The 15,341-nt window shown below is 40.1% G+C and overlaps 1 protein-coding gene across 2 annotated transcripts in view; it reads right to left on the bottom strand.

Annotated features, from left to right (window-relative positions):
• Tbx15 (T-box transcription factor 15) overlaps nt 1-15,341 on the bottom strand; it is a 100,798-nt gene that overhangs the window by 25,379 nt on the left and 60,078 nt on the right. For both annotated transcript variants that reach the window (XM_034500726.2, XM_076933022.1), the window contains exons 3-6: nt 14,175-14,276; nt 12,362-12,533; nt 10,865-11,032; nt 2,527-2,591 (exon numbers count right to left, since the gene is read on the bottom strand). In XM_034500726.2, the coding sequence (XP_034356617.1) occupies nt 2,527-2,591; nt 10,865-11,032; nt 12,362-12,533; nt 14,175-14,276 (507 nt within the window). The remainder of the gene's footprint in view (nt 1-2,526; nt 2,592-10,864; nt 11,033-12,361; nt 12,534-14,174; nt 14,277-15,341) is intronic.

Genomic DNA, 15,341 nt, shown 5'->3' with positions numbered 1-15,341 from the left:
TCCACCTGATTCTTCACGTTATATCATCTAACTTCAGCTATCCCATAGAAACAGTGTCCATTCCCACTCGACCTCCTGGTTGATTTTTTTAATTAAAAATCTATGGGTTTTTTTGGTTTTTTTTTTTTTTTTTTTTTTTTTTTTTTTTTTTTTTGCTATCTATGCAACAAGGACAAGAGCATTCTAGATGGTAACTTCCAAGAGTGTATACCTTCTACTATAACTTCCAAGAGTAGCATGCTTATCAACAGGAAGCTCTGGCTGAAGAATTAAAATCAACTTTAGAATAGGTTTTTGAACAAATACTACAGATTACATGGGTTTCAATGGAACACAAATGCAAGGGGGTAGCGGGGGGGGGGAGAAAAGCAATGCATTAAGCATCCATAAGAAAATAAACAAATACTAAATACTACTAGAGATTCTAACACACACACCCAAAAAGAAAGGACTAGCTGAGTAAATAATATGACCACATTTGGACCTGGAAACAGATATTTAGCTATAGAGCAGAAATTCTTACCTTGGGAGGTGGACCTTTCAAAAATATACAGAACACTACATGCTTATCAGAAAAAAATAATGTACAGCTGCTCATGTGCATAGTTACACTTACATACTAGGGGCCCATAGACCCTGAAGGCCATCCATGAACTCCAAGCTACAGGCTTTGAATACCCTTGCCATACATGGCCTATCTGTGGAATGTCATTAGGCAGTTTAGTCACTGTGTAGACATCATAGAATTTCCTTCCTCAAATCTAGACATAGGCCCACTGCACACCTTACTGTAAGGTAGATGCCATCACGCATGAGGTCTGTTCATGCTGATACACTGGTCTTTGGTGCTTGATTGGATAATGTATCACATATTTCATGGAGTAATTCTAAATATAAATTGTTGATTTATCCAAAAACTGCTGTAGAGAGAATACCAAAGATAATTCCTAACAATCTGTTGTCCAGATGTAAAGCAGTCCTTGCAAATTATGAAAGAAGTCTGATGTCTGCTGAAAGTCAATTGCGTTGCAACGCCTATGCTATGCCAGATGCACCCATCACTCACTCAGTCTCTGTTGCCTGTATCTGATGAGATTGCCTAATTGGAAATCATGGGCATGCCTGGCCTCCAACTTGCCATAGATTTTAATTTTATGTAGGAAATCATTTAGAATAAAGTGTTATCAGCCAGAAAATCAGTATAGCCTGGAAGACATTTGACAATGGTAGAAAATGATCCTGTACCCATCTGGCAACTCCTGGAACCAAAGGTGCAGGTAATGAAGAAAGGTTGTATTCCCCCTCATCACTGAAACTTCTCTTTGCTCTAACAGATGGAGACTATTGCAGAAAACCACAACCAGCCAAAAGATGGAGCTGTGAAGCAAAGTCCAGCTGATACATCTAACAACCCAACTCCCACACCCCAGGCTCAGAGATCAGTTTAAAAGGGGGGAAGGAAAGATTCTAAGAGCCAGAAAAACAGAAGGCTGCTGTAAGAGTGTGTCTCCTAGAGATATCAGAGAAGCTACACACATAAAGTCTCCCCAACATGGCTATTTAAACATGACCTGAACAAAGACAACATAAATAAGCAACCTCATGTGGAAAAAGAAAAGTTCACAACCTTCAATCAAGAACTACAGGCCACTAAGGAATGCTGAGAGAAGGAGAAATAGTCTCTACGCCCAGGGAAGAGCATACCAGTTGGTTATATAATACCAAATGGTCAGCCATAAAATCATCTACACTAGTACCATTGTACAAACTGAGCAGGTTGTATCTGTATATTTAGGAATACAAACAAATACACACACACACACACACACACTTATACAACAACAATTGAAGAAAAGGGGGCACGAATTTTAAAGAGAGCAAGGACAGAATACATAGGATGACTTGGAGGGTGGAAAAGAATGGAAGAAATGAAATAATTATATTATAATCTGAAAAACTAAAAAAATATTTTAAAAAATGAAATGAAAAAAAGGTGGTATTCTAGGAACACCCTCCCCCTTTATAAAGTCAGAGTGCATATGTCTTAGAGGACTACTTCCCAGGAATAAAATTATTACACTTGTTTTTACAAATTCAGCTCATAAAGGTAGTAATTTTCTGAAATCTTCTATTTTTCAGAAATGTAAAACATGTAAGACACCACTGAAGTCCATACAGCCACCTCCAGATACCAGCAAAATACACCAATCCACTGACAGCAATAAATGACATGTAGCTTGTGCTTTACATGGACTGAATCACAGAGCGTAATGTAGAGGGCAGAGCAGCATGAAAGCTTGGCTATGGTATTTTAAGTTGTGTGACAAAAATTTTGGAAGATGAGCCTTTTGTGTTGGCAGGGAGGGGGGACTTGGGGATTCTTGTATAAGCCATCCATTTCTGACTCAGTGCAGTTGCAGAGTTACAAGCATTCTTTGGGAATCAGGAGCCTAAGGGCCACCAATGAGATCTGGGGAAAGGAATTTCATCAAGAAGTCAGTACATTTCTTATTCCAATATTCTTACCTGTTTCTGCCAGAATCTCTGAATCCTTTAGCAAAGGGGTTTCGGTCAATTTTTAATCTGGTGATCTGGAAATAAACAAATAAATATCAATTGTTTTCATATTAGCTGATTTCCTTTCGTGTTACTCCTAGAAAATTAACAAAAACTCACTCTATTAATAACAGCTGTTGTTTTTATTCCATTTCCTTTTAGTTAGAGATTTAAATTTCAGCTTGACATAAGGCTCAGGCCTGGCACCCAGATGTGTAATTTGCTTCTTTCTGACATCCAAGGTTTGCCCTGAGTGTGACTGTGATCTCACTTCTACTCCCTGCCCTTGTTCCAAACTAGTGACAAGCTTCGTGTATAGACAAACACAGAAAAAGAAAAATGAATGGCGACGTGTTCTGTTGTTGGTGACACACAGAAGGTACTTCAGGAATACTTATTGAATACACACCGTGTAAGTGAATGAGTGATGGAGAGATAGTCACATGCCCAGGAAACTACCAACAGACAATCAGCTTCAGGCCATGAGAGCCAAATAATTGGCTCCATTTCCCATTCAACATAATATGCGCCTTTCCTGCCACCAGAAATTGCTCATTTAATGACCTGAAATGTTTGTAGAAATGACACAAAAAGCTGCTTCATTTTCACCAGAAGTGGTGAGGTTCCTCAAATATAAAACTGAATGGGGCCACATGAAATGCATCTCATTCGGTCTCCAAGACTCATCAGCAAATCAGAAGGAGCAAAGAGGCAGCTTAGCAGGGCGGATAAAGCCAGTGCATACACATTCCTCTTGTTCTGGTCCTCAGAGGCTGTTCATTTTTAACCTCCTCTTACTACCTCAGACCCCACCATTGCATCCTGTGTTAGTCCCAGTAAATCATAGCAGCCCTGAATATCTCGTCCTCATGCTTCTAGGCTAGAAAATGTCTAAACAACATTTTCCATATGAGCCCTAGTGTTTCTGCTTCCAACCTTGGTCATGGGAGACATTTTGATACCTTTGTGTCTGAACTAGATGTAAATAAATGACTTGCTCCACTGAAGCCTCAGGCTTCCAGATGACATTTTAAAAATTTAATTATACACATCCTTCAAGATCTGGCTCTCCTATAATCTCTAAGGTGAAGGCATGGAGCCTTTCAATTTACTGATTCCTCAGAATTTTCAAACTCATTTGAAATTTTGAAATTTCAGGATAATATGAAAATGTTTTGTAAAATTAATTTTCCCATTTCTCCTTGGTGGCCCTTGGCTCCTGGTTCCCAGAAAATGCTTGCATACTCTGCAATAGTATTGATTTAAAAAGAGAGAGAGAGAAATAAGTGATTTAATCAAGAATCTCCAAGTCCCCTCCAGCAAAAGGCATATCTTCCAAATTCGTTATTACACAAGGTAAAGGCTGGGGGCTCAAACAAATGAAAGGCACTCTGTATAAACCAATTCTAGAAATTTGGAAATCTCATTTTTAAGGGAAGACTCAGATTGCTGCTAACAGCAAAACCTATTCTCACTAAGACAATGAAAGTCGGTGCCTCTGCAGACATTTCCTAGTCTTTCTTCCTTCTCACCTCGTCAGAGTGAAATTTCCCAAAGCCAGAGCCTTTAAAATGTCTTTAAAATGCAATGTGAGATTCCCACAAACAGACTCTCACTTGAAAGCTCCATACTGGCTTCAAGGCTATTCTGCTTCCTAAACATTCCTTGCCTCGAGAATGGTGCACTAATAATGTAGCAAAGGCAATTTTACATCTATTTTATAGACCAGAGCAGGAGCCTAAAGGTTTGGCCTTCTGAAGTTCAGTGTCTGCCATGTGAATACTGTATTGAATTTAAAGAGTGTCACTGCTTTTCTGTGTTTGACTTAAAATCGGTTCTTTCTTCCCCCCATAACCCACAGCAATAAACCACACACCATATTTTCTTTTCAAGTTGGGGTTATAATATTTTATTTTCTCTTTCAAGTTGGCTTATCCTGTCCAACTCATTTATGATAGTGGTTTCTGATATACAGTTGCACTGCTGTGTTTGGGGTGCCTCCACAGACCCCTGTAAATATAACATTCTAGTTCATTGCCTGGGAGAAATAGCTGACAATGTGATTCCCACAGCCCAGGCCACGAGATTTGTATGGAAATTTAATAGAAAGGGGCCAAAGATGTTGGTAAAATAGCACTCCTGTACATTCCGACAGTTTTAATAGGAGGCTTAGATAGATTTATGAAAAGTGTGGCTGTGATAATCGTTATTTATCAAGTATTTTTGTGTGTGTGATAAGGTGACAGGTGACACAGGTGACAGGCTTGGTGGGCACTCAGCATGTGGCTGTGTCACCTCTTTGCTCTCAAGACATTTATAACCGAGAACGACAAAAGGCAGACATGTGCAGTGGTAACAACATAAAACAAATCATAATTAGCTCCACCTCAAAAGCAACTTAGCCTAAAAACTCAGACGAGCCAGCAAGTTGAAAGACTCTGAGTCTTCGCCTTAGAGATGAGATAGTAGGAAAGGCAGTCCTTGAAGAATGTGTACAATTTAATTTTTAATGTGGGCCATAAGGCTTGCTGTCCTCTGGAAGACAAGGATGAGTAGGAGGTGAATGTTCATCAAGTAGAAGTTAAGAATCATCTTTCTCTTTCCCATTGGAGACAAAGAGTAAGCAAAGAGTTGGATTTCCCATGCCTAGGTCTTCTCATTCAAATTAAATCATAGGGTATGGTCAGGAGACTGTGTATGTATGTATGTATGTATGTATGTATCCATGTATGCATGCATGTATTATGTTGTATGTATATGGGGTGGCTAACAATGACATAGACATGTTACAGCCTCATCAGGAGCTAAATAAAGGACTTGGATGAGACCTAGAGGAATGCTGGGCCAACAAGAAGACCCAAGGGGCAAGAGAACAAAGCCTCACTTCAGCATCTTCCTCACTGTGTATCACACCAGGGACCCTCCCCCCCAAAAAAAAACCCAATAGATGCTTCACAGCACCACAATGAGCCCAGAGAACATATAAGAACTCACAAGCAGCCATGAGGACACATAAAACTTCCATTTTCCATTTTCACCTCTGTGTATGCACCATACAACCAGATGCCTGAAGTCCAGTGGGGGAAGAGAAAACCTACCTGTGCACCCAAATCAAATCAAGTTATGCTAGGAGATAAAGTCAAAATAGAAATGCAAAGGTATATATTCCCTTGCCCTACTCCATTACAGGTCAAGGCCTTTTAGGGGAACCAGCTGCACAAAATTTATATTTATTAATGATATATATTTATATAAAATTATATATGTGTGTGTATGCATGTGTGTATAAAATGTGGAGAGGGGAATGAGAGAACATTTGAGTGAATTCCGACTCCAGGTCATACTGTTTTACCAGTGAGACTCAAATATGTCTTCTCACCTCCTTGCCGCAGGCCAGGTTCTTGACTAAACTATTCTATGGTCTTAGAACTGACCTCCTTTCTTCTACTATCCAGTCTAAGCAGCTCCAAAGATCTGCATTTACACATTCGTACAGTATGCTAGTTTTTTTAATAATTACCCCTGTACAGAATCCAATCCACCCTCCTTGACCAGCCTTGTAGGGCCAACAGGCTCTGGCCCAAGCGCATGCTCCAATGCTAGCACATTCCTCTACCCTTGTCCACAGGCTCCAGCCAAACTGAACTGCAGACCATGCTGCTGTGTTTCAAGCCCTTCCTTTGAGATGCCCTCACAGAGCTGACTTCACACTAAATCTCAGTCTAACAGTCTTGCACAGGAGACAGCTCCCCTGCCTCTGTTGGTCTCTTCAACTTAAAATGCCCTTAACCCACCTCTCCTCTTAATGCAACTATGTTTCTTATTTCCATATTTACCATCTCCTCCTCTGTGTAACAGGTAGGTTTCACACCAATTTTAAGTTCTGTTTTATTAAGTAGAGCCTAGAATGTTATGCAATGGGTTTTTGTTAAATGAAGAATGAATGAATACATGTTTATGTGAGAACCAAGTTCAAACCCAAAGCAAAGACAAGGTTGGGCAATTCTTCACCAAGCCCTTTCTCAACCCTCATATCTGCTTGCATTCATTTCTGCATCACAAAGATTATGAGTGTCTTTCCAGCTAAGATAGGGTCAATTAGTAACTTCATGTGCCCTTGAAGTTGTTCAAGAGCAATCATGTTCAAACACTGCCCCATGATAAAGAGAAGACATGGAAAATGTGAAGGCCATCAAAGCAAAATTCTTTGCTGACTTTATTTTTCTAACCTTCATATTGTTCAGTCAGAGCTATTGAAGACAGGAACAAAATGGAGTGTTTGTGGGCTTGTCACTATTAAATTTTGATCATTGCCTTTGCATTTTTGTTTTGTTTGTGGTTAATTTCAATCTACCTCACAATCCATAGTGTGGACATGAGTAGCACAGGCTTTGGAGAAGATGAGTGCTGAAGATGGGTATGATTAGATAGCGCCCGGGCTAAATGACCTTCCTTTTTACAGTGCTTAGCTATTCTTATTTATATTTTAATCATACAGATTAGAACATTTTTAATCAACAATTGAAAAAAGGGGTTGGAGAGATAGCTCAATGGTTAAGAGCACTGGCTAGTCTTCCAGAAGACCTGGGTTCATTTCCCAGCACCCACATGGCAGCTCACAAATGTTTGTAACCCCTGTTCCAGGGGATCTGACAAGCTCACATAGATGTACCTACAGTCAAATCATCAATGTACGTAAAATAAAAATAAATTGCTTTTTAAAAAAGAATGGAGAAAAAACAAACAAACAAACAAACAAAACTATTTGAACTAACGTGTTCAAAAAAACCTGCATTGGTCTGATTGCAAATTAAAGAAAAACTGGCTGGGCAGTGTAGGATATAGGAAGTGGCTCAGAGTCCTGCTGGATTTGCTTCCACAAAGCTGGCAGTGTGTTCAGGCATCCGTTCTGCTCCGTGTAGCCAAATCTCTCCAAGAATAAAGCTATTACATGGGGAGAGCATGGCTGTGTTTTTTGGACTCTAGTTCTCTGCTTGGGAAAGAAAATTGAGGTTCATCAGCCTTTGCCCTCAGAGAAGGCAAAGATCACAATGGAAAATTCCTGATAATTCCTTGGGCATATGGTAGTATCAGCATCTTCCAAGACAATGGGTAGAGTATTCAGTTCCCTTCATTCCCAGGCTACCGCCATACTCTCTGAGATGAGATTCTGGGCATGGTGTACTTTTTCTCTCACAGAGCTGCCAAGCTGGCATTCTGAGAGCAAATATTAGCAATAATTACTTCAGTGTGTTAGGAACTCTGAGTCTACAGATTGGAAAGACAAGTATGAGGAAGAAAGGGAAAGGTGGAAGAATACATAAATACTGCATGAACGTAAGAATGTTTAATTCCCACCTCATCATGAAAAAAGCAGGATCATGGATATATAAAGAAACCAATGGTAAAGTCATGATAGCTAATGCTCTCAGGGATGTAGTCACTGGCAAAAACACATGTCCAAAGCCATGCCACCAATCAGATGTAAACATTTTTAAAATTATGGAAGCATCCTTCATCCTAACTCATGATTTCTAGACTTTAGAATTTAATAAGCCAGTCTAGTCCCTCCTCCAACATTTGAGGGATTAACATTCATGTCCCAATTTTTTATTCTACCAACTGTAAAAATTAATATGTATACTCTACTGGTGTCAATGTTTCATAAAATAAATAACATTTTGCATCACAAAATAGGCAGGCCAAAATAGAACAGCCTAAGTGAATGTTTGTAGCAAGCTGTGGTTGTTTTGTTTTTTTTTCAAAGAACTACAGAATGCTGTTGCTGATTCAGACCCAGACATCAATTTCCAAATAAGAGCACTGCAGAACAGTGATTTACCAAATCAGGGCAGTCCAGCAGCTGCAGAGTTCAGAACTCACTCCTGCCTCTAAACTTCCAATTGGCAATTTCTACCACATTCTATGTACTGTTTGTTCTCAAACAGTACCATAAAATATGAGGAAGATTAGATCCAGTCAGGACCTGATATGGTGAAAGGTCATGAAAACAGTACAGTGCCCCAGGAGGACCTTGAAGACTGAGCTCATTTGCAACCAGGAAAGAAGGCTATACAGGTGGAAGTAATATCTTCTCCAAACTTGAAAGGAATACAGACAGAGAAGGTGAAAGGAGTGAACCATTCCTGGGAACCTAGCAGTACAAGTTCAGTGATAAAACTTCAACAAGATCCCTTCACTCTTGCAAGTATGTGACAGGAATAACAGAAAATGGGCCAAGAAATGAAGGCAGTGATTGGTCATCAAAGGCCCTGAGGCATCATTGCGAATGGGTAACAGGTAAATGATGGAGTCAGCATTGTGCTTCAGCAAGATCCCCCTAGTAATGCTATGAAACAGCTGGGGAGACATTCAGATTTGGATCTAAGAAACCCAAGAGGAAGCTGTCTTCAGAGCCAGGGAGCAGGGAGGCCAGAGCAGAACAAGGGCATAATGAGATTAGAAAAAGGAAAATGTGTTATTAGAGACAACAAATTCAAAAGGAATATTTGTGAGGAGATTCTGATGTCTCGTTGAGAGACTAAAAACAAGTCACAAAGGATACTGCCTTAATGAATTGAAAATGGATAAAAGAATTTAGAATGTTTTGTTTGTTAAAAGCAAAATACAAAGCTCATACCTCTCAAGAATGGACATGCTAAAAATATGATATAGAATATTACAAGAGTCTTTTAAAATATTCCAAACATTCATGCTAGGTTGCCTCAGGTTAACGAGAGAATATTGCTTTCAATACTTTTTGAGGGAAATGGAAGAATAAATAATAATTTCAGATCTATAAACCATCCCTGAAAAGAATAAGATGACCCATTTTCTAGGAGAAATTAATGTCCAGACAGAGAAAGTTACTTTCTGAGAGTGAGTTAGTTGCTCATAGAGATATAGGACTCTGATCCAGCCTTCCAAATGTCTGATCTGTTGCTCTCTATGCAACAGGACATGGCTCTTTATTAGAAAGACCTGCTAATACTTCAGCTAAGTTCCATTCCTTCCACTGGGCTTTCTTCACTGTGTTTCTCCAGACATGTTCCTCAGCACACTGAACTGGCTTTTCCTCTACACAGGCCTCCTAACCATTTCCTTCAAAAGACTCATGATAAACAACGTCATCAGAAGATTTTAATTATTCTCATTCCAGAACATAAAGGTAATAAGAATACAGCAAGGAAAAGATAAATCTTACAAAAAGAACAATTTCTGTTCCCCAGAATCTTCAGGAGGAAATGCCTTCTATGTAACCAATTGGTCTTGATCTATAGGATGCAAACTTCATGACGCCCAATGGGAAAACCTAAGGTTGTTTTGTTTTATTAGAAGGTGCTATATTATATTAAATCACATCTACACAGCCAAAGGGAGTATTAAACAATCGCACTGGTTGATTTATGCAGCGACTGGGGACTTGTTAAATAGGCAAAAGCTGTTACCTCAATCTCAAAACAGGCAGAACTGAGTGTGACCCATCTGTTAGAACATCATCACATCATGAATTCATCAACTTTGCACAAAGACAGAGATCAAAGTAGTAACCTATTCACCATAATCCCTTCAAGAGCGAATGCACCTTGCCTAATTCCCGACAATCGACTTTTCCCTAATGAGCAATTTATTCTTTAAAATTGCCTCTGTCTCCCACTTTCTTCCATATCTTTCTACATGCAGCCATATGGCAGTGTTGCCTGATTCATATACACTCTACCTACTCCACACAACTCCATGAGGCAGGCATGTTTGTGGATGCAGTAGGCACAAATTGAAAGGAGTTAAGAAACCTGTTCAAGGTCACACAGCTTGCCAGTGTTTCCGGCATAGTTAAACAGGTGTAGTTACTGTGGAATCTAGAACTAGGTCCTCTACAGTAAGTTATGGCTGTGTATCTTGGTGTTCTCGTGGGACTGCCAACAGCAGGAGTGAGGGGTACCTTTCTTTTGCCTGCTCTTGGGAGCCTTTTCCTCCTACTGGATTGCTTCATCCAGCTTTAATATAAGAGTTTTTGTGTCATTTTGTTGGAACTTGTTATGACGAGTTCGGCTCATACTCCTGGGAAGCCTGCTCTTTTTTATAGGAAGAGGAGGAGTTGATCCAGAGGAGAGGAGAGTAGGTGGAGTAGGGAGATTGATTGCAGTTGGGGCATAATGTAAAAGAGAAAATTTTAAAAAACAACAACTGGTGTTTCTAATACTGACTTTTCTGTGTCATTGAGAAGAACTAAGCATTCTTCACCAAAAACAAAATAAAGCTTCTCTAAAAGCTGTGAGGCAGCAGGCTCACCACAGAGGTCTCTTACCTGCTGGTTCTGATAGGCTGTGACTGTGGTAAACACAGTCTCAGGAAAGTTGAATGTTTTCACCCCGTCCCCCACAGGCACAGGCTTGGTGGGTGAAAGATCACTGCTGAAGTCTTTGCGGATCACGTGAACTCGAGGCTGGTATTTATGCATGGAGTGCAGAATGATCTGAAATGTGAAAAGGAAAGTTTATGCAGGGTGTGACTTTAAGGTTCCTGCATCTTTTCAAATTCTCATGAAAAATAAATCACAAAACAGATGTGCTATATGACTAGGATGGGTTAAGTGTGGGAAGCACAAGGCCCTAGAAATGTGTGCATTCACGGATGGCGAGAACTAAGCTGTTGGGTAGCATTACCTGGAAACACATGATAGGCCACACCCATCGTGGATGTTAGATGTGGTTCATTTGTTTAACTGGAAAAATACTGACCACCCATTCTCATGTTAAGACTACACTTCACTGAAAGTTCTCAACCTTTGCCCTGTGTCATCTTTCCCCTGCCTTCAAGTTTTCAGCAGGTGTTCATGTTTCCTTTAAATTCTTCACACAGCTATTCAAGCCCATTCAAGGAATTTGTAGGCATTCTTTGATGTCACAAAAGTGCAGATGGCATATCTGTGATCTTATGAACTCAGAACATATTTCCTTAAAGAAAATAGCAACAGTAACCAAGAATGATGCTGGCATTGATTGAAAACTCAGTACGTGTTTTATTGCCAGAGATAAATTCATAATCTCAATTGTTTCAATTACACCAGAAAAGCTTACGACTTCTTTTGTTAAATCATAGCTTTCTTAACCAATCAGCCAAACTTGTCGTTCTTTTTTTTTTTCCTCTTTGCTATCGCATTGTGAGGAGTTATTCTATTGAAGATTGTGGTTTCTTTCTCCACTGTTTAATCTGCCTTGTGTTTCTGTCTTACCTCCTTGACTGGACTGTGAGTCCCTGTCTGATAAATACAAGCTGATGCACAGCAGATGTTTTCTAAACATTAGATTTGTAATAAATGAAATTTAAGTGAAAAAATCATTTATGCTTAGTTACTTGGATTGGCAGACAGGTTCTTATTTTACTTATTTGAAAGAGCTTTGGGCTAATCAGCTCTAAAGCAAAAGGGGAAAGAGAGATTCGGGGATGAGGGATGCAGGGGTGAGGGATGTGGGGGTGATGGATGTGGGGATGAGGGATGCAGGGGTGAGGGATGAGGCTGTGAGGGATGCAGGGGTGATAGATGGGATGAGGGATGCAGGAGTGAGGGATGCAGGGGTGAAGGATGGGATGAGGGATGCAGGGGTGAGGGATGCAGGGGTGAGGGATGCAGGGGTGAGGGATGAGGGTGTGGGGGATGCAGGGGTGATAGATGGGATGAGGAATGTGGGGGTGATGGATGTGGGGATGAGGAATGCAGGGGTGATGGATATGGGGATGAGGGATGCAGGGGTGAGGGATGTGGGGTGAGGGATGCAGGAGTGAGTGGTGTTCTTTAACTTACATGTCCTTGATCATCCAGTTCATTGTTGGTCAGCTTGAGTTTGTCGAAACTAACCACCTGTCTCATCCAGGTGTCTCCAGAAGCTAGGGAATCCGGGTGTATATAAACCCTTGGAGGCACAGGGGAGTCAGCATTTCCAGCCACCATCCACTTGGAGCTATGATACACATATCTGAGACACAGAAAAAGGGAAGAGAATTTAGAGGCAGATGCTCAGAAGAATCAAAGCCCAAGAAACAAATAAAGAAGGGGACAAAGGAAGATGGAGAGATGACAGTGAAATCAAATGATGGGAATTACATGGAGACTATAAATGAGAAAAACAGAAAGATGGACAATAAGGGGGAAATGAAATCGAGATGGCAATGGATAATAGAATGGGATGGGGTGACAGATAACTGTTGTGGTAGTGAGTGATCAAAGCCACAGTTCTCATGAGGAAAACATCCTCAGAGTCACTCTTTGTGCCGAGCACCCGCATGTACACAGGCATCCTGGGTCCATGGTCTAGCTAAAGAAACAGTATTTTACTACAACCTTTTACCTTTCAAATGCAAACCGTATCACTCATCTTCAGCTACTTGTTCAGTATTTTGTTCCTTATTAAAAACATCTTCCATATTGTCCTATGAAAAGAAGCCATGTGCAGGGACTCTCTCACTTGTTAACCGTTTCCCTGCTAGCCATCCAAATTTTACAAGGCACTTCTATAAGAGTGGAAGGCTTTCTGCACCAGTGTAACCACTCTCAGAACCATCAAATATTCCTAGTGTTCACTTTAACAAACTTGCTTTGAAAAGTTTTCATCATTCCCATAATTTTCCCACAATGCCCCGTACATGAGATGTTGATGGAAACAAATTTCCCTTTCCAGAGATCACCAATTTTCCTGTGTTCCTCAAGACTCATCCTGTGGTACCTCCTTATGTTTTGGTTCTAAAGGACTAACTATATGGACTCTAAACTTTGGCAAACAGAGGCATTCAGCCTGAATTATATAGCTTCCAAAATTCTCTTCAACTTACCAGAAGCATTTTCTCTAACTCCCTACCATGCTTCTCTTAGCTAGCTCTCTTTCCATACTATTACAGTTCTTCCCCATCCATATTTCACCGTCAAGTTCATAGGTTGAGAGCAAAGTTCTCATCAGTTAGACCTTTTTAAAATGCACTGCTGATTTGACTGGGGTCTCAAGACACTGAGTAAGTCATCATTGTTTTATAATAGCAATATATATGCCATCAAAAAGACTTGGAGAATACACTGAGATAAAGTTATTTATCAGATTGATATTCTGATATCATATATATTCATATATCCACACCCATATTAAGCACAGTTGTTCCTTCCCCTGATAAGATTTTCTTTCCAATTCTCCTATTTCTTCCTATCCATCTTTTCAAGAGTTGTATATCAGATATGCAACTGAAAAACATCACACTGGTCTAATTCCTTCTTTTAAAAAAAACCAAAAAACAAAAAAACTAAATTCCAACTCACTTATCATTCCACAAGACAGATCATCCAATGGGTTTGTCACTTTAACATGACCTCAGTTAATTTCAGATTCAAGAAAGAGCCACTTATTGTTTGCTCCTGTAGGGGACACTGCAAAATCCCATTCTGTCCAGAGCTGTGGGGAGGAGCTGAGAACACACTCACTGAGTCCTGGTTTTCTATCATTACTGTTTCCTGCCTGGAACTCTACCACACAGACCATTGGTGTATCCTCTGCCTTTATTCACCTAACAGGTCTAAAGAACTCCCTTGGGATACTGGTGATGTCCACAGTTCCAGAATCCAGAGTCCTTACCTGTATCTTTTATTGTCCACAGGCACAATGTCCATTGCTATATAGTATTGCTGATGTGGATCCAGGCCAGTGATTTTCACTCTCATGGCTGGAAACATCCTCCTATGAAGATGAATAAGGTCATGAGCACGGAGAGGAGGAAAGTAAACTGGAGCCAGAGCTTAGAGTGTCTTCTCACTGGGTATTTTAAGCACATCAAAACCCAGTCTCCACTAATTCTCTGAGTTGGCTAATTATCATGTGGCTGTAAATGATCACTGCAAACTGTGATGGAGACTCTCATTGCTGAAATAGCATCTCTTCTTAGCTTAAATTTAACTTATCTCTAGACTCACACTCAAACAGTTCATACCTGACTCTGCTTTATATATTAATTAACCTTTTAGTATTATGCATAAAATACTGATTTTATTTGAAAATTATCACTGAAAATTAATTTCTCAAGAAAAATAATAATAAAACAAAATGAACATGCCACTAGTTTCCAAACAAAAGGCCACCAAAAGTTTTCTTCTTTTCTTTTTTTTTCCCCCTCAGTGCATAAAACTGAGCAAAAATTTCTGCAATTTCTCAGGCTGTCAACGTGTGTGTCAGAGGAAGGACCCTGTGGACTAAGGAGCAAATACCAAATGAAGTCTACTGGCCTCTGGGCAATACCTCGCTTCCACCACAATGGCTTGTTAAACTTGCCAAAACAAGTGAGGTCAGGATGTGGCACTTTACAGCTTCTCTCATAACTGAAGGGAGGAGAGGGCACAGCCCAAAAGAGGTATTGGATTTCAACTAGCCTAGAATAAAGTTTGTCATTCTCTTCACAAACTCCAATAATAAAGGAAAGACACTAAGCTTGTTTGCATCAAACCAGACATTTAAAAAATTCTTGGTTCAAAAATGTGGGTTGCCTTGAGTGTGCTCTAGGGTACTTGTACACAAAACGCTACATTAAGCTTAACCATCTGGGGCTAGTTAATAGAACCGAGCCGACCATGGTGCTAATGAGGTCAAGGTCACAAGCTTGATCCACATATGGCCTAATTGGCTTTGCTCCATTTCACGGCCATAGACCATGCCCTGACCTTAGACAGCCATCTTGCAAATGTGTGCAAGTCTTTCTGTACAAGCCTCACATTCATTTCTCATGCAGGAAAGGTGAACCATAAAGCAAAT

This window comes from Arvicanthis niloticus, chromosome 4, assembly GCF_011762505.2.
Source record: "Arvicanthis niloticus isolate mArvNil1 chromosome 4, mArvNil1.pat.X, whole genome shotgun sequence".
NCBI lineage: Eukaryota > Metazoa > Chordata > Mammalia > Rodentia > Muridae > Arvicanthis > Arvicanthis niloticus.
Note: the sequence above shows the minus strand (reverse complement) of the source record. Positions and strands in the feature narration are given on the sequence as shown.